General features: G+C 37.7%; 1 protein-coding gene across 2 annotated transcripts in view; it reads left to right on the top strand.

Annotated features, from left to right (window-relative positions):
• Positions 1–1,502: 1,502 nt before the first annotated feature.
• Positions 1,503–27,501, top strand: part of CABCOCO1 (ciliary associated calcium binding coiled-coil 1) — a 65,292-nt gene continuing 39,293 nt past the window's right edge. For both annotated transcript variants that reach the window (XM_052800174.1, XM_052800172.1), the window contains exons 1-5: positions 1,503–1,553; positions 9,021–9,133; positions 12,046–12,215; positions 15,369–15,513; positions 20,529–20,601. In XM_052800174.1, coding sequence (XP_052656134.1) covers positions 1,536–1,553; positions 9,021–9,133; positions 12,046–12,215; positions 15,369–15,513; positions 20,529–20,601 — 519 coding nt within the window. In that variant the 5' untranslated portion in view covers positions 1,503–1,535. The remainder of the gene's footprint in view (positions 1,554–9,020; positions 9,134–12,045; positions 12,216–15,368; positions 15,514–20,528; positions 20,602–27,501) is intronic.

Genomic DNA, 27,501 nt, shown 5'->3' with positions numbered 1-27,501 from the left:
GAAACAGCAGCAGACCTTGAAACAGCTGCAGAAATTCCAGGAGGTCCTTGCTTTATGTGGGGCACTGCAAAGAAATTGTTTTGTCATAGCAGCTTCCTCAGAACATCAATAAACTTTGCAAAATAAGTTAGCTTTTTCTTTGTTCTCGTTACTGTTCACCCACCAAATGCTTACATTTTATTTGATCTTGCAGGTAAGTGCTATTACTCTGAATTGTTGCTGCTGCTGCTGCTGCGAGTCTGCATGCAACACAAAGCTGACAGAGAAAATGTTTCAGCATACCTGAGTTTATTAGTCTTCCAAGCTTAAAAAAAAATGAAAAAAGGACAAAGAAGAAACAAGAAATACTGATGTACATCGTAATGAAAATGCAGTTCAGCCTCTAAGTCTTCTTCCACTTACTATAGTTTGTAAATTATCCTGAAATTGTACATAAAATATGAACATTTAAGCCCAGATCCTTAGCTGGAGTAACTACATATCCCTCCATCAGTCCCAACAGATGTGCTGGTTTACACCTGCTGACATCTGAGCTATAGTAATTGGTGTTGACGTTCTTGGACTGTATTTGGGTTTAGGTATTTAGGTCAAACATGGTTTTCAAGAAGCTGAAAACATTGGGATGTTGTTACGGTAACTGCAGGGATAACTGCATGATGCTATCCTTGTAATTGTTATTCAAACAACGCTTACAGTAGTTACTGGCACTATTTGGATTAGGAAAATGGTATGATCTAAATTAAAACAGCCATGAAAACATTGCTTCATAGTGCGTGATATTCCTAAGACATTGCCTCATAACGTCTCTCCACACAGGCTTTGAGGCAGCGGTCACTGGATCGTGAAGGCAGACGTGGGCATTGGCCCTGAGGTGGCACAGCCCTCAAGGCGCAGGAGTACCTCAGACCTCTGCCGCCTTCTTGCTGACTGCTCTCACAGACTCCATGATGCTGTTTTTAAGTACGCCACGTCCTTATGTGCCTGTGCCCTCCTTACAAACACCATCTGTAATGTTTGCTGTGTGAACTGTGCAGTTCACCCATGCTGCTGTGACTGACTGGCTGGACATGCTGCAAAGAACTGAGATCAGATGGAGCTTTTGGGCTGACAGATCGCTCCTCACGCTGGCTCCTTCCTGGGTGGCATGCCACTGGGCACCCGAGAGAACCGTAAGCTGCATCCTGGGCAGGAGCTGTGAAGGCAGCTCACCTCAGCCTTGCCTGCCCTCAGCCCCATGGGCAATGCCGGGCTACCCTCAAGGCATCTGCCACAGAGGCCCGCCAATCCCCTACTCCTGAGCCACCGCTGCTGTGACAGTGCTGCACACGGGCAGCCTGCGGAGGAGAAAGGCCATCCACAGCCCCCCGTGAGCCCGTGAGGGAGCACCTGAAGTAAGTACGCAGAGCAGCCAAGATGGCGCCGGGCCAGGGTGACAGCAGGCGACCGGGTCCCGGGGGGAGGAGCTCCGCGCCCCGCCAGCTGCCCGGGCCCCGCCCCCGTTTCCTGGGCGACGGTGACGCCGAGCCGCGGGCAGCATGGCGGCGCCGGGGCAGGTACTCCCCTCCCCGGCGGTTGTGCGGCGGCGCGCCCGGCCCTCCTCCCCTCCCCGCGTGTTTCACCGGCGGTAGCTCATCCCGTGGGAGTGGGAGCGGGGGCGGGGCGGTGTGAGGGGCCGCGGCGCCGGCGCCGCCGAGGCGGCGTGCTACGGGGGCAGGGCTGGGGCAGCGGTGCCCGCGTCCTCCCCCCGGCGGTGACCCGGCGCCCCGCCGCCTTTGCGCCCCCTCTTTTTATGATTTATTTTAAACGCCTTCGCTAAGCTTCAAGGAAGGTAAAAAGGGTGGGGCGTTAAAAATGTAGCGTGGGTATACGTACCTGCGTAACCTTCATCCCCAAGACAGTTTAAGCGAGAGTCGCCCGTCCACCCGCCCGCCCCGGCGGGGCAATTCCTCTGCCATAAACCGGCGGAGGCCTTGTCTGGCACATGCCTGGCCAGTGTCCGCCTTGCCTTGCCTTGCCTCGTCTCGCCTCACCGGTGACCTCCTTGCCCACCTTCCGCACCTCCCGCCACGCTCGCCAATTTTCAGTTGGTTATGGACCCTCGTTTTTAAGCATATGGCTATTCGTGGCTTGTTCGTGGTGGTAGGAATCTCCTAATTTTTGGTTGTTGAGGGAAAGGTGTATGGTTTCCCTTCAAAGAGCACTGAGGGGGTGGAAGCAACCTCGTACCTTGCTTCCAGCAACATCACGGCTGTATTTCTCACCTTCTATTACTTTAGGTAGTCAGAGTGCTCTAGAGGATTTCACAAATCCACATCGTTTTCCATAACATTTGCTTTTTTCCTTGTCTCTGGCCGCCTCAATTTTTTTTTTCTTGCTTGCTTTTTTTTTTCTTTGCATTGCAGTTTTTTACTTGGTTGACAGAGGTGTGATTTCTGATAAGCAACGCATCTCATGCAGCATGTCAAGAGAAATCTAAGAATACAAGTTATTCCTCCCAAGAATGTATGAGGTGTTGCGTCAGCTCAGAATTTCTCCCTCAAGCCTGTCTATATAGTTGTAGCTACTAGGAGATAATTTTCTTCTGGCTGAACTGCTTTGTTGTCTTAGATGGCCAAGAAGTTACTGTGATTGTTGTGGAAGCGATTAACCGCTTTCAGCCAGTGTAACGGTTGCATCTGTTGGCACAGAGCTACTCTAGTGTTGTCGGTACAAAAGCTTAATGTTTATGTTTCCTTAAGCAAATAAATCCTCTTCTGTGTGAAATGTATTATTACATATTCTAAATGCTTTATGAAAAATACATGCATCTTTCACAGTATTCTCTGTTAGTGTTCTCTGTAAATATTTTGGCAGTTGGAACAGCGTAACACTGGGGTAATGCAGTCAGATCATAGTAAAAGGATGCAAGGTATACTGTATGGGAAACGACAGGCTGTCAAAAATATATTGTATATCCATTTGAAATGTACCACTGAAATTTTTGTCATTTTTACTTTGTGGCTTTATAGAAGGAATCTTTAGAGGAATTCAGTGAACTTTTTTTTTTTCCACTTATTTTTTGTTCCTTATGTACTGAAGTCTGTTCTACACATGATAGCTTACCTTTGTGATATTTTCTACTATCCATTATGATTTATTTTTATTGTAAACTCTGTGGAATTGTGTGGTTTTACAAATTCAATTATATAGTTTCCAGTTTTGGCTGAAGCTAGCTTTGCGTGGTCTATAGGTAAGCTGTAAGAAACACCCTATTCTGCCACTATTTTTGTTACATTGTTTCTTAGATCTTGAGACAAATCATTTTGATTTAAATTGAATATTTATAATTGTTCTGACTTGTAATTACTTTCAGCAGAAAGCGTATTAGAAAAATCTGAATCCTGATCTTAGCAAGTCTTGCCGCTGCTTTATTTTTAACAACATTTTTTCCAATAAGTAGTCTGCAGCTGTCAAAACATCAGTAAAGTTTAATGTTGTAATATATTTGGTCATCCATAAATCTTGATGTTTGGACTGTGTGAAATTTTTGAAACATATTTTGTTATTAAAAGGACAATATCAGCATCTGTTCTTTATAATGGTCCTCTGAAAGCTTTCCTTCTATATAGGTTTTATCTTTTGCATTTGACATATCTGCTTGTTTCTCTTTTGAATGTAGTTGAAATTAGCGTTACTATTTTTATTTCCTCGTTTGTTTGACAAAAAAAGAAGTATCATGACTAAAAATAGCAACATTGATTTTAACTTCCCATTGTGGGAGCGGACAAGTGGGGCCTTTTTAAAACAAACAGGAACAGTGAATGCATTTCTTTTTCTGCCTTAACTATTTATGTAGACAGCTTCAAGATTTTCTGCTTCTGCTGAAGTATTTGACAGCTTGATAACAAAATGTGTATAATAATACAAATAACAGCCTGTGTTGCTGGTGTGGTTGGGTTTTTTTCATTCCCATTTTGATTAAAGTTGTAACTGATATGTAACACTCTTTCAGGGTACATCTGTACTGCTGTCAGCAGTATCGCTCAGACAGAGGTAGCTGAGCTAGCTTTAAATGAACTAGCTCAGATACTGGAAACTATCGAGCTGTGACAGCAGAGCTTAGTCCAGTGTAATTTCCCTGCTGGGGTGTGGACAGGAGCATCTTGGGTTCCTTACGCTTTACGTATTTGCTATAGCTTAAGAGAGCTGGTAAGCTATTCCTTTGTGAATATATTTTTGAAAGTCATGATTTTGCAAAGCATGGTGTTGTGTTGTTAAACAAATACAAATAATAACATCTTCAGCCAATGCAGAGGGCTCATCCCAAAGGACAAGCTTATTTTCCTTCAGGAGCACTGGGCTAAATTCCATTGCTGTGTTTCAAGGTTTTGCTGCTCTGGAAAGGCCATCACCAAAACTGCAGGTAGTGGGGCATTTTTTCTAGCCAGGGATAACTCATTTGGGGTTTGGGTTTTTGAGAGAGAGTTCTTCTCCACCTCCCCAAACACAGAAGTTTTTTGCAATTTACTATTTAACTATAACACTCTTCTGCTAATATTTTCTACTTCATGGTGGCTTGTGAACATTGGCCGAGGGATTCAAGGAAGATCTTATTCTTTTGTTTTAGAATATCTGATTTGATATTTTGATTTGATGCTGTTGACAAGGGGTGCCCAAAGCATTTGGAGTAATGTACTGAACATCCAGAAACGTTATATATTCAGAACAGCTAAAAATTCTTTGAAGGAAAATAAAACAGTAACAAATAATTCTCTAGTAGTGGTCTGTATTTAAGTAAGTTAAGTTTACTGCTGGGAGTGTGTGTTGGTAGGATTGGTTTGGGTTTGTTTTTTTTTCTTTCCTAACGCATGAGAATAGTGTTACCAGAATTAACTCACCTTAGATTATCTCAGTCAGTCACTACAGTTAACGGTAAAATGAATGGTAAATTCTTTGACATCAGTGAACATGAATATAAAATAACTTCTCTTCGAATTTGCAGTGGTGGTTAAAGCAGCAATCAAAAGGCAAAACAGTATTCAATCAAAATAATTACAAGCTTTTAGTCATGTCTGTGTGGAGGTTCTGCCCAAACAGAAACTTTCACAAATATGGGATCGTTCAAATGATTCATGGACTCTCACTACTTTTTTAAATTACAGAAACACTGATAATTTCAAAAATTAATTTTCTAAATTACATACTTTCTCTCCCACAGTTCTTCATTAGACGTTTAGAACAGTATTTCTTATTATCTGATACCTGTGCTTGTTGTAGTGGACAGTGGTGCTACAAATCCATCCTTATCATGAACAGTAACAAATAGAGTAATGCATTGGTGGGGGGTGTTGCTCCTGGGTGTATCGTTACAGATGCTAGGTGATGAAATGGTGAAATGGGAGGCATTCACCTTGCCATGTAAACTGTCAGATTTTGATGTACAGATTACAGAGCCTATCTGCAATACTGAGTTACAACAGCTTGAATATCTTAGGTTGAAACTGCAAACTTTAGTTAGTTAAAGAATATATTTCTAATGCTAGAGGACCTTTACACATGTTGAAAGAGATTATAGGTGACTAAGTGCAAGGCACCTGGAGTTATTTTTAAATTAATTTTTGTAATCTTATATATTGCTATAATACAACACTATGACCTCAGCAAATTTTCCCAGAGGTCCTTCTTGCTGTTCGTAATTCAGAGAATGAGATGAGCCTTAGCAGCAGCATGTTAAGTATGCTGGGCCTGTCGATACCATGTAGGTTAGAAAGCTTCATACTGTAGTAAGCCAGGTACATATTGGAGGCAGGAGAAAATTCCTTTTTGGACAAGCTTTTTCTGACATGGTGGATGTTGCCTGATACCTTTCAAGAAGCAGCGAGGAATTAGTTTGGATAAGATTCTTGGGAGTTCAGGTAAAAAGTTGCTTTCCAGAATGTTCAACTCTTTGCCTGCTAACATGTTCCTTACAGCAGGAGATATAAGCAATGGGAGGGAAAAAAAAAGAATAATTTTGATGCACCTCTATTTACAGGGCTACTGCTGTGATCTTGAATGATGGAGGAGTGTTGTGCAGGTAGTTGAGAGTGTTATGGGAGGGTCGTTGTTCGTACTCACACCTGGCCTGTAGCCACAGAGGAGAACCTGGAAGATACCGTGATAAGAACAAAACTATTATGCCTTGAACTTTCTTATGCTTTTCTTTCTGATACAGTGCTAAATTCCTCATGCTATACTGATAAAGTCTATCTGGGGTGATGCCTTTGAAATGTAAACATTTTGCCTTATTAAGAAGTATGGACAGTAAGGGTGTTGACTGACTGACTGACTGGTAATGGTGCAAAAATACATAGTAATATATCCTATGTATTGAACATCCTAAGAGAAAGAGATGAATACATTTTAATTCAGTTTCCAAAACATCAATATCAGTTATTCTTTTAATTCAGCTCTCACTACTTCTAAAGAATCTCTTGTTCAACAGGTTTCTAACACTACTTGTCACTTCAGGAAAGCCTTCATATTTTTTCTATTTATTCAAAATATCTTTCAATGATTGTATAATATTAGCATGTTGAGCTATTAATTCTTTTTTTTTTTTTTTCCCCTAGCTAGGGCATGTAGCTTCAATTATATCAACATTACTGACTGTAGGAGTATTTCTTTTTATACTGCATGAATTGTTGCTAATAAAACAAAAGCAAACTGACATCATGCTCCTATGTGAAGGAAGCCTTCGTTTACTTCATTCCTGTTGTTCTGATGAGACATTGTATTTGAGACTAACTTTTTTACAGTTGGGAACAGTAATTTTTCATATTAAAGTACATGTGAAAGTACTCTAGTACTTAATTAGAGGAAAAAACTAGTCTGTCCACTAAGTGTTCTTTGTTCCTCTCAGTCTTGTTTCATCAGTGTTGAAAGTTTTAATTCAGCTAGTCCAAGTTTTAAGTATATCATGCAGTTTGGCAGCAGCAGGGGGAGTAGTGTAGCTTTATTTGGGGGCTCTCCTTGACCAAAGCTAGAGTTAGTTGATCGTCAGCTCAGAACAATGCTGTTCAGGCTCAAAAATCAGCTCATGCTAGGAAATCTTCCACTTCTCTCTCTCTAGGTGAGCGAGAAACATTATTCTGCAAGCTTTGCCTTGCTGCACTTCTGTAAAGCCCAAGTTCCCCAGATGTAGAAGTGTACCTGCTATGAGTAAATTATGATCAGGTTTTTGTGTCCTGGTGTAGAAGCAGGTCAGGCCAATTAGACTCTCAGTCATGAGGCTGGAAGGGATCTTTGGGATGTGAGCTGGTTCAGCTGCCTGCTCAGGGCTGGGTCAGCACTGAATGCAGATCGGGACTTTGTCCAGTTCAGTCTTGAAAACCTGCAAGGATGGAGATTCTTGCACCTTTCTCGGTAACCTATTCTAATGCCTGATTATCACCATATCCTGGGCTGCATCAAAAGACACACGACCAGCAGGTCGAGGGAGGTGATTCCCCCCATTCTACTCTGCTCTCGTGAGACCCCACCTGGAGTACTGCGTTCAGCTCTGGTGCCCCCAACATAAGGAAGACATGGACCTGTTGGAGTGAGTCCAGAGGAGGGCCATGAAGATGGTCAGAGGGCTGGAGCACCTCTCCTATGAAGACAGGCTGAGAGAGTTGGGGTTGTTTAGTCTGGAGAAGAGAAGGCTCCAGGGAGACCTTATAGCAGCCTTCCAGTACCTAAAGGGGGCCTGCAGGAAAGCCAGAGAGGGACTTTCTACAAGGGCATGTAGTGATCGGATAAGAGGTAATAGCTTTAAACTGCAAGAGGGTAGATTTAGATTAGATATAAGGCAGAAGTTCTTCACTGTGAGGGTGGTGAGGCACTGGAACAGGTTGCCCAGAGAGGTTATGGATGCCCCCTCCCTGGAAGTGTTCAAGGCCAGGTTGGATGGGGCTTTGAGCAACCTGGTCTAGTAGAAGGTGTCCCTGCCCATGGCAGGGGCGTTGGAACTAGATGATCTTTAAGGTCCCTTCCAACCCAAACCATTCTATGATATGACTCTATGATTCATAGTGAAATATTTTTACTTATGCTGTCCCATGATAATATATTCTAGATCCCTTCTAACTGAAATATTCTATTCTATTCTGTTCTATTCTATGACCATTGTCCCTTGCTCCCCTGCCATGGACCTCTGTAAAGAGTCTGCCTCATCTCACATTTTATAATGTGATTTGACACCTCACTTTGTCGCCTACATATTCTGTTGGAAAACAGGCTTTTCTTCTACTGTTTTATTTATTTCATAGATTTCTTACTGAAGTCTCTGGTCAAATGTTTTTGATCAGTGACACACACTAAATAAAATATCATCAAATGTTCCTATTTTTTGTAAGACCGTTGCATTGTTGATTCACGCTCAGTTTGTTATCCCCTATAACATGTACATCCTTGTATTTCCTATAAAGAACTGTTTTCTGTATTAGAAATATACTGACCTTCCCTGAAACAGTAGTATCAGATCTTTGTACGTGTATCACTGTGTTGCAGCAAACTTCTTGGACTTTTTTTTTTGGTTAGGGAAGGAGTCAGTGTAGACAGTAAATTTGAAAATGCAATCAAGTATAGGGTGAAGAGCAAATAGCATAGTAATGTGTATGTATACTCATAATATCTTAAGCAGAAACTGATTTTAAAATTTAATTACTGTGCAATATAGTATCATGTTGGTCAAATCTAGATTCATGGATTTTTTGCATCTTTACATTTCTATTGTTCTTACTTACAAGTTAATTTAATCTTGTGCTGCACATGGTATGTCACTATGTTCCCACATGAATTTAAGATAAGAATACTGTTTTCCATGTATCTGCCTAGCTTTTCTCTAGTGAAAATGTGTTAGGGTATTGTGTTACTGCCATATAATTATAGCTGTGTTACATTTTTGGCATTGTTGAATTTATCCCTTGTGTACTCTCTCAAAATAAAAATGTTATTTAGATAAGTTACTGACATAATAAAATAAACCTTTTAAAATTATATTGCTATATATGTGTGTATAGGAAGAAGACCAAGATCAGGATGCCATAGTTGGAAAGAAGATTATTAATCGGACGTTTCTTTCTCTTTCCCAAATTACTGCTTTGTCAGAACAAAATCTAGAAGGAGTTCAAAAGTAAGTGGCAATGATGATAATGCTAGAACCACTACAATAATGAAATAAAAATTATAGACTATTTGTTAGATTTCTTTTGTGATGGTTACATCATTAGTCTTTAATTGTTCAGTTAAATCACTAATATTTAATGATTCATGAAAGATAGGAAGAAATACTGTTGATCTCAGATCCACTTTGTTTTACTGTATTTCCTATATCTCTTGATTTTTCTTTTACTCTTTTTTTCCCCACTATTATTTCACATTGATACAGTTTTTGACTTACAATAATATTAATTACGCTGTAAATGCAAGAGTAAGATGTAAATAAAAACAGGCCAATGCTTAGCTTTTTTAATAAGTCTCACTTGGTAACTTTTTTTCTAAAACATTTAAGATTCTGTACTGTAACATGAGCTATTGAAAAATCAGAAAGGTTTTAAAAGTTCAGAAAAGGATGGAAAGCTTAAGAAGTTATTAGTAGTTAGCCATTATGGTGCACTGGGGAAATAGGAGGCAGCCAGAGACTTCTGATGTAAGCCCATCTTGTCTTTCCTGTAGCAACACTCTCCCTTGTTATTAGGGCTTAATAGCAGCTAAATTTAGGAGGCCAGGAGTTCAACTTGAGACTCTAGACTTATATTTTAAGGATGGGATTTTTCAGAAGTGCCCGAATTATTTAGGAGCATTTGTGTCCACTAGCAAATTCTTAGAGAATTGAAAGCCAAAGGGCTGTCCACTGGACTAGTTTGGGGGGGGAGTGGAATAAAAAATCCAACTTCATCCTTCTGAATACATAAACCATTTAATATAGATTAAAATGTTATTCCTGAAATATATTCTGTTCCTCCTATTTGTCACTGTTCTGAGGGAAAAAAGTTCATTCTGGTATATATATATATATATATATTTATTTTTGTTTTAAGAAAACTGGAAAGAAAATTCGTTCCCGTCAAATTATAAAAAAAAAATTCTTTCATTTACAGTTTTCTTTTGCACAATAGGCCTCTTATTTTAGAGGAGACTGAAGCATACAACTCACTGGAGACTAAAATGTGCTTAATGATGTATCTTATTGTGAAACTTTCTCATTAAGATTAAAAAGAAAAGCATTGGAAGATTGTACATTTCTTCTTAATCTCAGCTGATCACATGTATTTTTATATATATATACACACACTGTACAAGTGGAACATAAAGTATATACTGCATCTGACTGGAAAGAGGATAGTTACAGGGTATTTTATGCACTCTAAGCAGTTTAGCAGCAGCATGGAAATTTTGTTAGTTTACCACAGTGCATCATGTCTGTACACAAGAGCAGTTTGAAGGCCACAGCTAGGGTTAGAAAATCAGAATAGATCTGATTCGGTATTAGAATTTTCATGTCCTGCATTCCCATCTATCATGGAGTTTTATGTCTGTCTCCGTAGGACTTGAGAACCTTCTGTGAAGGAAGAAATAGCAATCAGGGTAACTAGGAAATCTAAATGCCCCATCATTTCCCAGTCATTTATGGATACTGTTGTCAGTGACATGCCTTACAGAATATTGAAAAGATGAGTGAGTACTGGCATTGTTAGAAGCATCAGAGAAAATCTAAATCCCTGAGAAGCTCTGATTATGAAAACACAGAGTTGGCAGAAGCTTCAGAAAGAGAGGATATGGACTGTTTCAAACCTTGGAAGGTTCAGCTGGCCATGTTCCACTTCTATTTCAGTACACAGTTAAGTGTTTTTAACTGACTTGCATGTGTGCAGCCTTACAAATCTGTCATGCAGAACAAAGGAATACATGTTTTAAACAAAACTGATTGGATTATATGCTTTACTTTGTTAGCTATTGAAGCTTTAATTAAAAAGAAGAAACTCCACTTATTTGACAGTGTATCTCTACTGGCTTGGGGAAACCCCTGAAAAACTAATGGCTGCCTATCAGTAGGTCTGAGATTGATGCCCTTCTTAGGAAGGAATGAGACGTGGGGAGGGGGGAAAGACTCTGCTCCTTTACAGGGGGCTAGAAACTGTGGTCACAACTGGCACCTGTATCGTCAGGTATAGTTAAGAAGCCAAGGATTGCTTTAGTGTAAAACTTAACTATCTGAGACATGGCTGAAGTTATACTGGAAGAACGGCAAACTGAAGTCCTAGCCCTGTTCCTCTTTCTTCATGTGGAAAAATGCACACAATTATTATAAAAGACATAACTTATTCTATGTTTGGATAGAGTAGGCATAAATGTGTCAGCAACAGCGTGGTGTCCTACAAGGGAGTGTATTTTTTCATTAATTTTTCAAGTTAAAGTAAGTGGAAAAATTTCCACAGTGTGCCTGTAAAATAGGATGAGGCTCTTCTTAAGTGTCTTGACCATTATGAAAGTGGAATTTAAACTTCTAAATGTTTTAAGTACTTTCAGTAATTTTATATTATACTATTTACATTAGTTTTCAAATATAATTTTTCTTCAGAGGCTACATGAAAAATAATCTTGAAAGGGAAGCAAGATCTTTTTAGTACTGTAAAACTATCTCAATGAGAGTGAAAGAGTGGTAGTGGAAAGTGGAAACTAATTGTTCATTTTCATCCTACAAACCCCTTCCTGAACACTTATTTTTCTCTGGGATTTTCAGTGTATTTCTCTTTGGTTTTTGTAATGCTCTTATTTTTGTTATTTCATTAATCATATCTTAACATTTAAGTAGTGTCTGTTGAAACCTGTAGGTGTTTGTTTACTTTTTTCAGCTGATATATCCTCTGATCATAAACATTCATATCTAGAAATTGGTGTAGCTAAGTTGCAGGAAGATATGTAAATATACATAAAATACAGTAATAATAAATATAGATATAATTACAAGCAGACTTAAGTTAAACTTTGGAATGTGTAATTTATTTTTTTAATTTAATTATTTTACTCTGCAATTTCTTCTAGAAAGCTGAAAGAATTTCTGAATTTTAAACAATTAAAGACATCTTTGAAAGAAGCTATTTTGCTAGATTATTATACTGCGGGGTTTTGGTGGGCTAAAGAAATGAACTTCAGTCTTAAACAGCTCTCAGGATTCATGGATCTATTAAATTTCCTGTTGGAGAACCTCAGTGGTAAGAATAATTTAAAATTGTAAAATAAATATCTGAAGTGGAAGGCAAGAATGTTTTCCAGTCATTTTAATAAAGCGATATTTAATTACAAGTAATTGTAAAATGATTTATTTTCCTCTTGAACGTTGGCATGTTATACCTTGTACCTGAAAATAATTCTCATTGGCAGATATTAAACTTTTGTTAGAGATCTGTAGTCTTTTTAGCAGAATATCCCTCAATCTTTGTTTGTACAGTATGTGGTACAAAAGGGCCAGGTCCTGAAGATACTTCGTCTTTGCTTTGGTAAAATAAATAATTACAGTAGAGTGAGAGCAAGGAGCTCCTAAACTCCAATTCCAGCTGTCTCAGTGACTGACTCACTGTAGCCTTGGGCACATTTCTCTGCTGTTTGAGATATTCAGTACATCCTGTAGCATTACAGCAGGTGAATTACATTTATTTTATCCTTGGAGGTCAACTCTCAGGCAGCTTTCTATATGGCAAATGCTGCACTTCTGGCACAAAATGTATCAGTTAACTAAAGACTGGTGGGGGAAGTAAACTGGCATCACTGCTGAAGATGAAAAATGACAATGAAAGGACTGTAGCTCCTGTGGCTATGAGGAAATTTGCAACAAAACGTGTAGCTTGGGTCTTGTGGGAACAAAATAGCCAGAAAAAATGGTAGCAGCATCCTCTAAAACCCGTTTTTCAGAGACCACAATGCTTACTTAACATTCACTTTGAAGGTGATTATGTCGAGAAAAGTCCATCCCAGAGGAAGAGCGAAAGGACTCAGCAGTTCTATTCAAAGGAGAAGATGAATATTTAAGATCAAGCTCATATCAGTTATTATACTCTTCCATTGTAATTTAATTCAAGGGCCTTTCTGACTTGGAATTTTGACAGAATATGTACGTGCTTTATGATCGTTGGAATTCCAGTTGTCCTTCCTGTCTCCAATGAGAAAGTATCTTAACATATGCTAACTATATTAATGTAACAATGGAGAAGAATGGAAACCTGTCAGAAATTAGTTTTATGAGACTGTATGTAATGCGTGTATACTAGACAGGCTGGTAGCACAACTGATTATTAAAGCTGTCTGACGTTTTTCAGGAATGTGATCTTAGTTGCATAAAGCTTTGCCAAACTTTAACTCTTTAAACTGAAATTTTCCATGGCAGTGTCTGCCTCTGATTAATTTTTATATGTAAAATTACAACTAAAACAGTTCAATGGGCTTGCAGACAGAGGCTGTAGAAAAAAAAAAGTATTATTTTGCGCCTTTTTTTTTTTTTTCAACAGCTCTAATACCCCTATGCTTTGAAATAAGGACATAAGGTTTGGCAAGCAAGTGTTATGAATTTGCTTTTTGCTGTCTGTGAAAATGCATTCGGATTTGGCTAAGACACATGGCTTTTAGGGAAAGAAAATGTATTTTGTAAATGCTTACAGGAGACTTCTTATATTTTCTTCACAGCTAAGTTTCGCAAATAATCCATCTTATAAAGTAAGCTGTAGCCCGGGGCTGAGATGAATTTCCTTGTAATTACTGTTCTCAGCTGGTGCAAGTTCCAAGACCAAATATTTCAGCTAAGAGCAAAATGCTAATGTCTTCTATATTAATGACCATTTGCTTTCCCTTACCTACACTGGACCCAAGCGGCCTGGAGAATTAAGCTGATTTGACCATAATAGCAAGAATAGCATGGAGCAGGAAGAATGGATTTAGAGAAGGAGAGTAGTGGAAACTCATTTAAGGCTGGTAAAGGAGAGAGGATAACTGAAATTTGGAAACTGGAGGCTTTGGTTGTTTGGGAGCCAGAATGAATTACTTACATGATTTGATTCATCTTCTATACATTGAGGGTAAAGTGCTGCTTACCTCACAGAAGTACAGTGAGAACCTTCCTGAGCGAGGTAGTTGGGGCTGAAAATCAGGTGTGCAGAGGAAAGAGAAAATTTGGACTAGCTGGCAACAGGCCTGGGCCTGGGTTTTGTGACTTCTCATGATCTTGTTGTGTGGCTTTACTTCCCTACTAACTGTGGTATTTCTGGTTCTATTACTCCTTCTCATTTCCCATGGCTTCTATTTCCTACATAGTCTCTGTATTTCTTTCTTGTTTCTTCGATTACAGTTATTTATATTGTGCTGCCTCTGTTACTGAAAACTGAGGTGAAATTTTCAGAGTTTTGATTGCTGTACCACTGAAGGGCAAAACTATAAAGCCCAGAATCTTCTAAGTTTTTTTTAATTTGTTTTCTATACGAAGAACCAAGGAGCAGAATTAAAACAATATGGAAAATAAATCTATTTCACCACTGGTGGATATTTCCCCATTTTCTACTCTAGATTTTTTAGACTTAAAAAGACCAAGTAAATTGTGTTCGAAGCTTTTTTTAAACTCCACCATGGTTCTAGTGATGGCACACACAGTACAAAAATCAGAAAGATGAATTCTTTCTTTTTAAAGGTTCAGCAAATACTGATCTATTTCAGATTTTCCTCTTTGTCAAGACAGTTAACAAAAAGAATTTAAATTTTAATTCAAAGCTGTTTCAGCATTTGGTTTTGATTTCCAGGGTAAAAATGTAAAGTAATTATCTATTTTGGAGGGGTGCAAAAATGTCTCCAGGTTTGATGATACATGCAGAGTATTATGCATAATTCATGTTTAATCAATTATGACTGTAAGCACTTAAAAAAAAACCCTATTAAATTTGTTACCCTTTTTAATATCTGTTCCTGTATTAACGGTTTATGTTGCAAGGGGCATGGTCAGAAGAACCATCTTTTACAATACATAAACAGTAGTAAATTTATTTTAAAGATAAATATACTATGCATCTCAAAATTACATACTATTCTGCCTGTGGTTATCTCTGCATAAGTACGAGGCAAAGCTGTAGTATCTTAAACACCCATTATTGTGATCCTTACATTATGGAGGTGGATCAGTGATTTTTGTGGTGGAATTTTAATGCAGATTTTATTGATAAGAATAATGGCAACAGACAAAAATGTTTGACTGCTGTTGCTTTTTAAGTTTCTACATGGCTCATAACTTCTTAAACTTCAAGAAGTCTTATAATTAAAATGGGCCAAAAAACCCCAACCCACCCTGTCATGTTTATACTTAGTTTTTGTTCTTCGGGATTACTTTGCAGACAAACATATGACCTTAGGAGATAATTTAAAAGAACTTGGAAAAGCAATGGCTGGAATAGGAGAAACTGATTCAGAAAGAACTGGTGACTTGAATTTCTTCAGCATTGAGCAAGCCAAAGCAGTCATTGATTACTTGAATATCAGGTATTTATTTCTATAGGATCCATTATTTCTTTTTTGAATAATTTCATGTGGTGGGAAATTGGCTGATAAAATAAGTTAAAATTATTTAATTGGATATGTTCATACTGTGCCAACATACTGCACACACCAAACTTTAAAACATTAAAAAGAAGAGAGAATATGCAAGTCGCGGTAAAGATCTGGCCTCAGGTATCAAATCCCAGGAAATAAAATTAGACTGGAATTCTATCAAAATGTAAGATTATGCTCAAAAGCTTCATTCTGGGTTTTGTTTTGGATGATAAAAGGAAAAGGGGAGAGTGGTGTATAGAGAATATTTTCGGTTTGCTTTTAAAACATTCTACTTTTAGATTCCAGCTGAACAAAATCCTAGGTCTTGTCTATAAGTATTTCTCTGGCCTTGACAGCTGTAATGGACTTCTTAAGTGGTTTAAAGTTATGTACTTTACAGAATTAAGGCTATGGTCATACAATGAGTCATAAAAATGTTGCATTTCAAAGTTAGCAAAAGTTCGGTATCTACATGAGAAGGTTTCGTGACAGGTCTCAGCTTTTAAACAGAGACACAGAAAGAAATACAAACAGCAGTAATTCAGTTATTTATCTGAGAAAAAAATTAAGGATCTGATAGCAGCCAATCACACCTCCCCATGTAAAGTCTTAACTATACAGTAACATATACAGACCTTTCTCCACTGAAATGCTGTAGTTAAGACAGTGGCTATACTCATATACCACTGTTTCCAATACGAGATAGACAAAATGGTTCTCAGGCTGTTGTATCATCCGTGAATGTTGGGGGCAAGGAGATGGAAAATGGTACTATTGTAATATATGCTCATATACTGTACTACATCTGTAGCCCTTCAGCCTGTTTTCTAACCTGAATGGTGGTTAGAGGAAGAGATTTTGTGGCAGATGGGCATAAAAAGTGAGTAAGGTCATGACTGATCCATACATAGAACTGTTGGGAATTTTCTGACTGTTCTTTTGCTAGGAAAAGTTTAACACAACAAAGAGGTGTTGTTAGAGTGCTTTCCTGGATGCAGAAAAGTATTTCCTCTTTAAGACAGACAAAAATACTAGGATAGCTGATAGCCTTCCAATTTAGGGTACTCAGATTCAGATTGGGGATTTAAACCCACCACAGGTGATTTCTCTTACAATTGGGCTATAAAGTTTGTCTCTCTCTCCTGCTCTCTGATTTTTTTCTTTTGTTCCTTTTTCATGGAAAATATAAAAAACTTCAGGTTCTTCCCATATGAAATGAGAACATCTCTTTAAAGCTCACATTTCTGTAGTCAAGGCAAACCAATATCCTGCCAAGTACTAGCCCTAAACTAAAAGGAAACTTGGCATTTAAGATGTCTCACTCAACTTCTTTTACTTCTCCCTTCCTGTCTGTGCCTTTTGTATATTTATTTGGAACAAATGTTCTTTCCAAATAGCATGTCTATAGCTCTTGTGTAAATTATCCATTGAGAGATATCTTGTTCATGAAGTAATTCCTTCACAGTTGCAAGAATTTCATCCAAGAGATTAGGTGCTCCATCCTACTACCACTGAAGTATTAACTGGGTGGGAATACAATCAAGCCAAAAGACTTTTGCAGCAGAATGGTATTTTGGCCACCAAATATGTGGTTGTGTGTTCAAACTGCTCAATTTATTACAAGTATGTGCTGTTGCAAGGTCATGGATATATACACATACACTGGTCATATGTGTCCAGTTTATACAATCCATTATTTCAGTCATTTGAATATTTTTTTCTAAATAAGAACTGAATCAGCACACTTATGTGGGTATATTTTGAACTTTATGAACTCAGAAGTAGGTTGACTGAGTTTTATTACAATTCAAATTAATGTATTACTTGAACATTTTTTCTTGTTCTTCACTTCTTTTGTTTAATTTTAAATGATAGGACTATAGCTTTTTTTTTTCTACTCTAGATAGTATGACATGTTTTAGTTCAAGTCACATTCTTACAGATGAGCTATAAACCCATGGGATTTATAATGGAATTGGGGACAAATGCTTAACCACGTTGGCACAAACTGTGCAGCAACTATAATGACACCTTCAGATTTGGTGGAAGGTGACAGTTATCATCTTTTTATCTTGTTTCCTTGGGCAAACACACATCAACATAGCTCTTGACATTTCTTTCAGGAAGCAGTGGAGCTAGGGAAATATGTCATTGTCAATCACCCTCAGATTCTCATATGACATCATACGAGGGTCTGTTCTTAACAATCTGACTTGCATGAGTAAAATTATTTTTGTGTCATTGCTAAAAATGCTGGTATGGAGTTTTTTAATTATTCATGACAGATACAAACAAAAAAGCATTTTATATAATGCTTGATGGAAGAAAGAAAACTACACTGCTGTTTCAAAATAAATACTGATGTATAATTTACATGATTTGATTTAAAGAGCATTAAATGGAGGAATTATTTCCTTGATACCGGATTAAGGGTGCCAGGCTGAATAGACTTCTGTTTTAAAATAAATAAATAAAATTCAGAAATGCTTATATTTTTGGGAATATTATAAATTATCTGTACCTGTAACACAGTCCATAAAGAATATCATAACACATTTAGAGGGGAAGGGAAAGAACTGTTTTTCAGGTGCTGTAAATCTGGCTCATTTCCAAGTCACTGGAATAAATAAAATAAGAAAGTTTGAAATGTTAATTTCTGCCAGTGCAGTTTGAAAGATATGCATCTTATTTCTTGTGTGTCTGTGATGTTCATAAAATATTTTTTGTCTTTTTCAAATAGTCCCTGTTAGAATTTTACCAAATAGTAGGTGTGTATATGAGGGGACACGTGTATTTTCATAAATTAGTGTGAGTCATTTCCAGGTTTAGTCCAGAAGTCTGCTTAAACATAATTCCTCTATCTTCACTGAAATGTGGCAGGAATTGTTTGGTGAAGTACTGCAGTAAAAATGTACTGCAAATGAAATGGCAAATCTTGTAACAACTTAATTGCCTGTGTGCTTTGGGTTTGGAGGAAGGCAACTTGTAGTTTATAGTAGCCAAATTTCTTATGCAAGTTGGTAAACAAATTTGTTTTTTAACTAATGGTAATTGAATGACTGAATTAAATGTAACAGTAGAATAAAACTTTTATATGGCACTTAAAGAGCCAAATGTTCAGTGAGGCTGCCATAATACTTCTCACCAAATTAGGAAATGCATCTGTACATACATGCAAAAACGTCTGTGCCTATTCAGGTAAAAATGTATTTGAAAGTGTCACAGATGCATTTGACTAACTGCTGGAAGATGTATTGTTGTCTTGTAAGAGAGGCAGGCCATGCCACCATTTTATTCTCCTGATTCCGAGCTGCTTTCGTGAGCTGGAAGAACCGCTGCTGTACATTAATCAGCATTTCAGCACTGCTGAAATTAGAGCAAATCATCTCCGGCCTGCAGTATTTCCTGGAACCTATGGTACTGTGGCAGTGGCCTGTGGCAGCGTGTAAGTATCGGTGGTGATTCAGGGAAGGACAGTCAGCTAACATAGTGTGTACCGAGTATCGACTCTCACAGCTGGCTTCCCTCTTACCTCCCAGAGCCGGGATTGTATTTCAGACACCTATGTCCCACCTCGCTTTGCATGCAGCTGGCTGGTCGAGCCCTCCTGCTGGGATGCGAGGCTGCCAGGTGGGAGAAAAGCCTGAGCGCCATGGGGTAGCCAGCCAGCTGGGGTGGCACCTGCGGGGACTGGCTCTCCGAGAGCCTCGGGGAGCACTACGTCTCGAAGAGCAGCCTGTGTTGGGTTGTGTGGCCAGGCACTGGTGTTGTAAACACCCTTTCATAGCACCGGCATGAAATCCCGCAGCTACTAGCAGTGTCTTTAGCATTAGCTAGGTAATTGCCTATGTTGGGTGTAGTAGTCACTTTCATAGACCCATAGAAACGTTGAGGTTGGAAGGGACTTCTGGAGGCCGTCTAGTCCAAAGCCCTCCTCGCAGCAGGCCTCAGTATTCCAGATGTGGCCTTGCAAGTGCCAAGCAAAGAGGCATTGCCCTCCCAGTTGATGGCTCTCTTAAGGAAAGAACCTGTGTCCTGTCCTTAGCCGGAAAGCACAGGAACCAGTTACAGATGTTCCCTGCAAGTATTGCTGTATCTTTCATGGGTACATCAGGCAGGAGTGTGATAAACTGGAATCATTCTTCAACCTGGACTTGCTATGAAATTACAGAGCTGTGTTCTAAATCAGATGTCAAAATGACATGACAGAAGCCAGAAGTTCTGTATCATGATTTTAAGAGAACAAATAATTGTAACAGATGGACTGTGACAACCCAAACCTTTGATTAAACAAATGCCATATCATTGATCATTAGGAAAGGGAACAAGCAAAATTATTTAAAACATGTGAAAAGGAAAGCTATATATGTTTTAAGGAAGATAAATATTTTAGGCCATTGAGAAAGTCTGCTTAAAGTTACTTTTGTTGTAACACACAAAATTCCAGTGTGCCAATCCAGCTTTTTAGTTTTTCTTTAAGGAAATAATACGCTGATTTTGAAACATGACCTTGAGAGAATAAATGCTTCTATTCTTTATTGTTTTGGTGTTCCAAGATCAAACTTGCTCCCTGGACTGGCAGCCCATCCCAGAATCTGAAAGCTGATTTGGCTTTGTTTCCTTCTTGTCCACAACTGCTTGTATTAAAGGCATAAGTATCCTGGTGATAAGTTTTTCAGGAATTACTTTTTTCAGAGTAGAACTTTGTCTTCTCAGGGTTCAATTTCATAAGGACAAAGTGGATGTATTTTTAAGCATCATACTGTATTTTCTATGGCCATCTGATAGTAAATCCTGTAAATTAAATATTCTGCACGTTGTACCTAAAGTTAAACAACTGTTTCTTTTTAAAACTTGGAGTATTACCGTGCTGGAGAGTAACTCTTAGTTTAACAGAATTTTAAATATTGTTACCTTTCCAAAGATTTGCAGCTGTAACAGTACTATATTCTGTTGTTTTCCAGCTTATTTAAACACTATAAACTATATGAATACCTCTTCCACAGTCCTAGAGAAGAACTTGTGATAAGTAATGAGGTAAGTCATTTATATAGATGGAACTCATTATGCAGAGTTATTTAATGAATGCACTGTGGCATATGTTTTATATTGCTCAAAGCAACTTCATGTCAACATTACTGCATTACTAACGTAAAATGGCTGATTAAAGAATACAAGTTAGATGTTTTGATCCTCATATTCAAAATTAATTTTGGATTTCAAAAAAGTGTAAATGCATTGCTTGGTTAAGATGTTAGTTGTCTTAAATCAGGAACACTTTTGTGTATGTATTTATAAATTGATGCATGTAATTTGAATTAGCAATGCATGAATCTGACTCTCTTAAAATCAGCAATCAAAATTAGAGAAGGTTGTGTACTAAGCCTAGTCTGACCACAGACCTCATATTTATGTATGCATGTGTATGTACAGAGTTTTGTTTCAGCTGTAGCCACCAACAGTTAATTATACTGACTATAAAGAAACAAGCTAGCTAGAAATTCAGCATATTGAAAGCATTCAGTTAATAATAGTGAATTGGCTTGACTGTAAACTTTGTCATGTATTCTAACTTATATGTGAAAAAATATATGGGAAAATGCATTGATGCAGGATGTGGCCTTTAATCAAATGGACAGATTCAATTCATCAAATAAACCTTCCTTTAGCCTCGCTGTGCATTTTGAGGATATATGTTACAATACATTGAAAAGGATTTACATTTATAATTTATATTAGGAGACAACTGGTTGCTCAGAGAGGCACAGTAGTGGAATTTTTTTGATCCACTTATATTTTAGCTTATCAGTACACAGTGAAGTTAAAATTAATGCACTGGAGAATTTTCTTTATGCTTTAAGCTGGTGGCTTGACTCTGTAAATGATGTGGGATAATTTCTTTCCATGTTGCTTTTAAATAGCCATATTATAAAAAAGAAGGACTTTTCTTGACATGGATGCAAATATTTGGAAATTATTCTCGTAATTTCTAAGGTGTCATTTCTAAGGTGGGTAAAAATTCCAACTATGATGAGATCAGTGACAAAACTGTCGTTATGTAAGTAGAGTAGGGCTTCAGCATTACTGTGTTAGGGTCAGTTTTTTATTGGCTAATCAGATCAATGGCTGGTCAGCACTTTCTAATTGGTAAAATTATTTTTAATGAGGCTTTGATTAAGTAATTTCTTGTGTAAATCTGGGTAATGTATCTTATCAGTTGTAGACTAGCTTAAAAGAAATGTCTTTGTGTTTTCTTAAAACCCATTTCTGGATGGCTGAGACCTGTGTATGCTGTCGCAGCCACAGAAGAGTGGTTGCTCTGCACAGTCTGTCTGCTGGGGAGTACCACCTCTGCTGAAGGTACCACCTCCCCTAGGGAATGGCACAAATTTTCTGTTTCACATGTGTTTCTGTGAATTACTTTGGTGACGATCCATCAAAGACACAAGCGCAATCTGTAATTATAACTGTCACAAAAACCTTCATGACAATTTGTAGCCATAACTCTTTTACGGCCATTTCTTACCTCTGCACCAGTTCAGTTTAATCCATCTGTTTTGTATTCTGAGTTCCATGGCTGAGAGTCTTTAATTTGTCCAACAGCACTGCAATGCCCAAGAAAATCAATTCTTATTATATTCCTGTAGAGTTTAGTTTGATAGGGTGATACATTGTTCTTCAATAAGTAACAGTTTAAGGCATTGAAGCTACACATACAAATTTATGGCATTATTTGCACTTGCTTTATGTGTTAAATTGTGATGAGGTGAACCCAAGATAGTCTTTAAGTTCTTTTGCTACAACTTTGTTGTATTTAGAAATGCTTATCCATAAAGGAGAGCACTACCTTCAATGTTTGCAGTCCCTTAGATGAACACCTCAAACCCTGACAAGTTAGTGGGGCTGATGTGGTTTGGTGTGTATGGCTATGGCAGGAGCATGCCTGGAGTCATGTGCTCTGCAGTGCATCTGTTCAAGGAACAGAAGGAGGCAGGAGACCGGCTGGAAATCTGCATGCTGAAAGGCTGACTGCTGTCTTGCTAGGTAGATTGATGTCTTACCAAAAAAACCCAAACAAACAAACAAACAAACCCCCCCCCCACATAGACACACCGTGGCCCACAGCTGGATATGATCCTTACTCTAAGCTGAGTGCTGCTAATGTCTAAAAGGTTTTCTTTTAGCTCCAGCAATAAAAGTCTGTTCTTTTGCAAGGGGGAATTGTAAATTTTAATGGCCAGATTTGCCCAAATAACAAGAACCATGGTGTTCCAAGAGATTAATTACAGTATTATCTCCTTTTGCAAGTGAAGACTTTGAGACGAGTCAGTGAAATGACTTGCTTCAACTGAAATTATTTGCTTCGACTGCAATGGCTTGCTTTAGCTCAGTGGCTAAATTTGTGCTCCACATGTGCCGAAAGTATTACCTACTGAATAAAAGTCCAATAGCCTAATGAGAAGACTTGCTTTTTAAAATGAGATGCAGCTACAACAAATAAAAGCAGTGCTTAGTGTTGTAATGGATATCCTTTTAGAGAAACCGCAGTATGTGTTTTCCAGAGAAATCTTATGGCAATGGATTGTAAACTAATTGGATTTTATTTTTTCTCTAGCACAGGCAATTATACAGTGTTCTCAATCAGGTTTCCTTTTTGATCTCTCACTGCAGTTATTTCCAAATGACCCTGTCATTTCCTGTGTAGAATAAAATCAGACAAGAAAAGGGAAATGACTCAAAACTCAGATTATGCATACAATATCTGTGGCCATGCCACTTAAAAAAATTTAAGTTACTTAAATGTGGCAGGTAATTAGTAGAGCTTCACAGTCTGATTAATATTCTGTGTTTGATGCAGCTAGCATAATAGAACCACCTTTGTAAAATACAGCATTTAAGTCTTAAAAAAAAAAAAAAAAAAGCCTGGCTAATTTAAATATATTTTTAGATTGGCTAAAGCCTTTAAACCAAACTGCCTGAGGTGATCATATTGCCTAGAAAAAAAAAGTTAAAACTGAAAGACATGAATGCTTGGTTAGATGATAAAACACACATCATACAGCTAACCTACTTTGGCAGCATTTAAAATTTAAAACTTTGCCTTTCCAGCTATCAAATCCCTTACTTCTCCTTCATTCCAGATCTACAAAGACCTATATATTATGTATGCATGAATACCTGTTAGAAAACATGACAGTACAAGGAATTACTGAGAAGAGTTAAGATTGCCAAGTAAATTTGTTGTTTTTCTGTTAGAATTATGAGCAGTTCCCCGCATTTAGAATGATTACAGATGAAGGAGTTCTTTAGCTGTTCTGTGGCTATGATCCAAAATAAAATGCATGTAGTGCTAACATACCAGAGTTCTTCAGGAATATTGTTGTTAAAGATACTGTTTTTTCCTTTTGCCTGTTCTAGAGGTTTTACTCTCTAGCTGTGATTTAGTACACCTATATTAGCCTGCAATTTCAAAGAAAGCAAAACGAGTGCAGACTAAATCTTGATGTGCAGGGATTCGATGGAGCAATTCCTATTAACACATGTCAGATCTTATAACAAAGGTTTAAATTGTTAATACATGAATCGCGTAGAAGTTTTTATTTGTTTCTATTTCTATGTTCAGTTAATTTATTTTGCTTTGATAGGATGATATATTACAGCACATCTTGTATTTTTTTTTCTCACATTTACAAATTGTACCTCATACTGCAGTTCATGTTGTTGCTGCTCTCTGTTGTGTATTTTTGGATGGAATGAGGCTAAGGTCTTTTGGGATTATGTCTACTTTGAAACATTTCCTAATAAAAATAATGTGGTTGGTGAATCTAGTTTTTATTCCTAATTGCTTTAGCCAGCCTGATGGAGTAATCTGCTATTTTATGGCCCAGACGACTAGCTAAGTTTGACTTCTTGAAATAGTAGCATACAATGTAATTTTCTTTAGAGATGTCATAGTGGGTCAGGTTGCAATAAAAATATCAAAGATTAAGTTTAATGGCAGTGCAGATTCAGTATTATAGCAGTCACTAGATATCATCCTCTGTACTTAGAGTTCCAAACCAGTTTCCATTAATGCCTTCTTTCCATGTACTCCTTACTTTCTGAAACATTAAGCTTTTGGACTATGTCTGCTCTTTATCCAATTTTGGGTTGGTTTTTTTTTGAAAGTTTGAACAAAATCCCTTCTGTGTTTGAATTTAAGGGGGTGGATAGGAAGAATATACTATTTGAAAGTTAATAAGGCTTTTTTTCTGATGGCAAAAGACCTGAAGTCTGGGACTTGACTTTGATATGTAATCCTCATTAGGTGTTGCATATTTAGATTGGTTAATCAATCATTGTTTAAATGAATTTGCTCAATGATTTCTTGAGAACTGCATTTTAAAGATGTATGAAACCAGAACATTTCCATAAGCATATCAGTTCACACTAGAGAGACTCATTCCTCAGCTAATGGAGTGCATGCTTTTCAAAGCTTGGAGGTTTCAGATATTTGTAATGCTTAAAAACCACTGAGTTGATTTTCTCTAGCTTTGTTTTGTAAATATCACCATTGCAAAGACATCAATACTCCTTTGAGGGAAATAAGAGCATAGGACTGGAAGGGACCTCTTCAATTGTCAGCTCTAGTGCCACTTTCTCGCAGGAAAACATCTATAATCCTCTTCAGAAACTTGTCAAACTCCGGCTTAAAAAGTTAATTTTTTTGTCTTTGCTCTTCCAGTTAGAAAGCTGCCCTGGTGCCTGGTTTCTGTAATGGTTATAAAACTTCTGATTTCCAGTCTAAGTGTATTCATGACAAGCTTACATGCGTTTGTCCTTGTGCCAATTTGTGCCAGTAGTGACCTTTAGTTCTTGTTCCATCCCCAGTGTTTATTTTTCTAATGTATAAAGAGACAGCAATCTTATTGTCAGCCTTCATTTAGCAAAACTAGAAAAGCCAGCCTTCTCCAATCTTTGCTTTTAATGTAGGCTTTTGATACATGCATTCTTACATATGTACAAGCCTCTAGTCATCCAGTTGGCCTTTTTCTATAATTGTTCCACTTTAAATCAGTTTTGTTTGAACATAAGTGACCAAACTGACATAATAGTGTTGCTGAGATAAAAGCAAGGCCTTGTACAATATCAATAGTGCTTTCTTTTTCTCTACTGGGAATAGCCTACGTGATAGGTCCTAGAATCACATTTTATATGTGTATCATGTGGCTGTCCCTTCGTAGGTCTGCTGTTCTGGTTCTCCTTTATTACTGTATTTTCCAGCTGAGGTACTCCCAGTGCACAGTACGTTTTAAAAAAATTATGTCCCTACAATGTCACCTCACAATTTGTCATTGAATACAAGAGTGAATAATCTTCAAGGTCATTCAGTCCCATCTGTATGATATTCCTGCCCTCTCATGAATTGATCATGTCTCTCTCATTTCTTTTGTCTAGAAAATTAGTTATCTTATTAAATAAACTATGAAATTCGTCTGGCATTGTGTATCTTTGATAAACCGATGTTGTGTTATATCCTATTTTTCTTTAATTTCCATGTCTTTATTTATTTTTTCTTCAAAACATGTTCCTCAAGCCTTTACTGCTATGAAGATCAAAACTACAGCTTCAGGAGTAGGTTCATTATTTTACGATTATGAATGTTTAAAACTAGCAAACTGGTACTTGGTCTTTTGATGTCTGAGGGGAATTTTTTGATGTCCGTTACAGAAGAGTGTAGTACCCAAGACTGGATTACTGAAGTAAGTGGCTGGAGAGCCAGTGGGTTTTGTGACAAAAATCACTGATATTCGGTCCTTTGATCTTGAAGCTTGCTATGGCTATAACCAGAGAGATCTTGAAGGACTTGTGATTAGTCTGAATGAAAAGTGGAGTCTGTTGGAATTGTATGCAGTATTACTTGAAATATTTTAAGCATATCTTGCACAGTAGAAACCACCCTTGTTCTTCAGAGATTGTCTTTGGTATACTCAGTTGCCAGTAGTGGAGATATACTGACCTTTAACAGTTACGTTTCCATGTAGGTTGCATGCTGATGGTCTTCTGCAGCAATTTTAACATTCCAGAGTTTTGGTAGCTGAACTGTGCTGCCCTGAAAGCCAGTGAGAGCTCCAGAGAGTTAGTGGAATTCGTAAGCCAGTGCTGAGTACTTTTACAAATCTTGCTTTAGAGAACGATTGACAAAATGTTTTTAAAATTATTTTCTTAGGAAACATCAAATACAAACCAAACCAAACCTGCTTTTTAATTCAGTAACATGTGTGAAGTCATGAAAGTAAAAATTCAGGCAGGAAAAATGCCAAATAGCTGACATAAGCTATTCCTTCAGTATGCTGAGCACTATGGTTCTGACCCAGCCAGCATTTAAACAAGTGCCTCTTTTTAAGCACTTGGGAACTTTTATTTCAATGGACCTATTCACACAGACAGAGTTAAACTGAGAAGTGACTGGGGTCACATTACTCAGCACTCTGGAAGATGAAAAGCTAAAGACACTACAGCAAAAAAAAAATTTTGAAGCTCATCATAACTTTTTATTTCAGTTGTACCATTGACAAAGCAACACATTTTTTGACTGTATGATGTTAAATAAGAGAGAGAGGAAAAAAACTGGAGTTGTTGGCAATAAAACATTTCTGGAACTACAGGAATTAATATACGCACAGATGTGCTCTCTCCGTTTTTTAAGTATTTATTTAGAAATTGGCTTGATTTCTGTATGCATGTGTGTATGTAAACATACATAGTTCTGACAACAGCAGTAATGGCTTATTTATTTGCTGGAATGCAGGTCAGCTAGGAATTGTAGGCTTTGACTGGAAGTACAGACAGTATATTAATGACAGCATGTTTCTGCTATTCATCAGAAAGTTGTAAGATCCAAATGACTAAATGGTATATCAGAAGACTATAGCACAAGTTTAAAAATATTTACCA

The sequence above is a fragment of the Harpia harpyja genome, chromosome 10 (assembly GCF_026419915.1).
Source record: "Harpia harpyja isolate bHarHar1 chromosome 10, bHarHar1 primary haplotype, whole genome shotgun sequence".
NCBI classification, from domain to species: domain Eukaryota; kingdom Metazoa; phylum Chordata; class Aves; order Accipitriformes; family Accipitridae; genus Harpia; species Harpia harpyja.
This window is presented reverse-complemented; position numbering and strand designations above follow the sequence as displayed.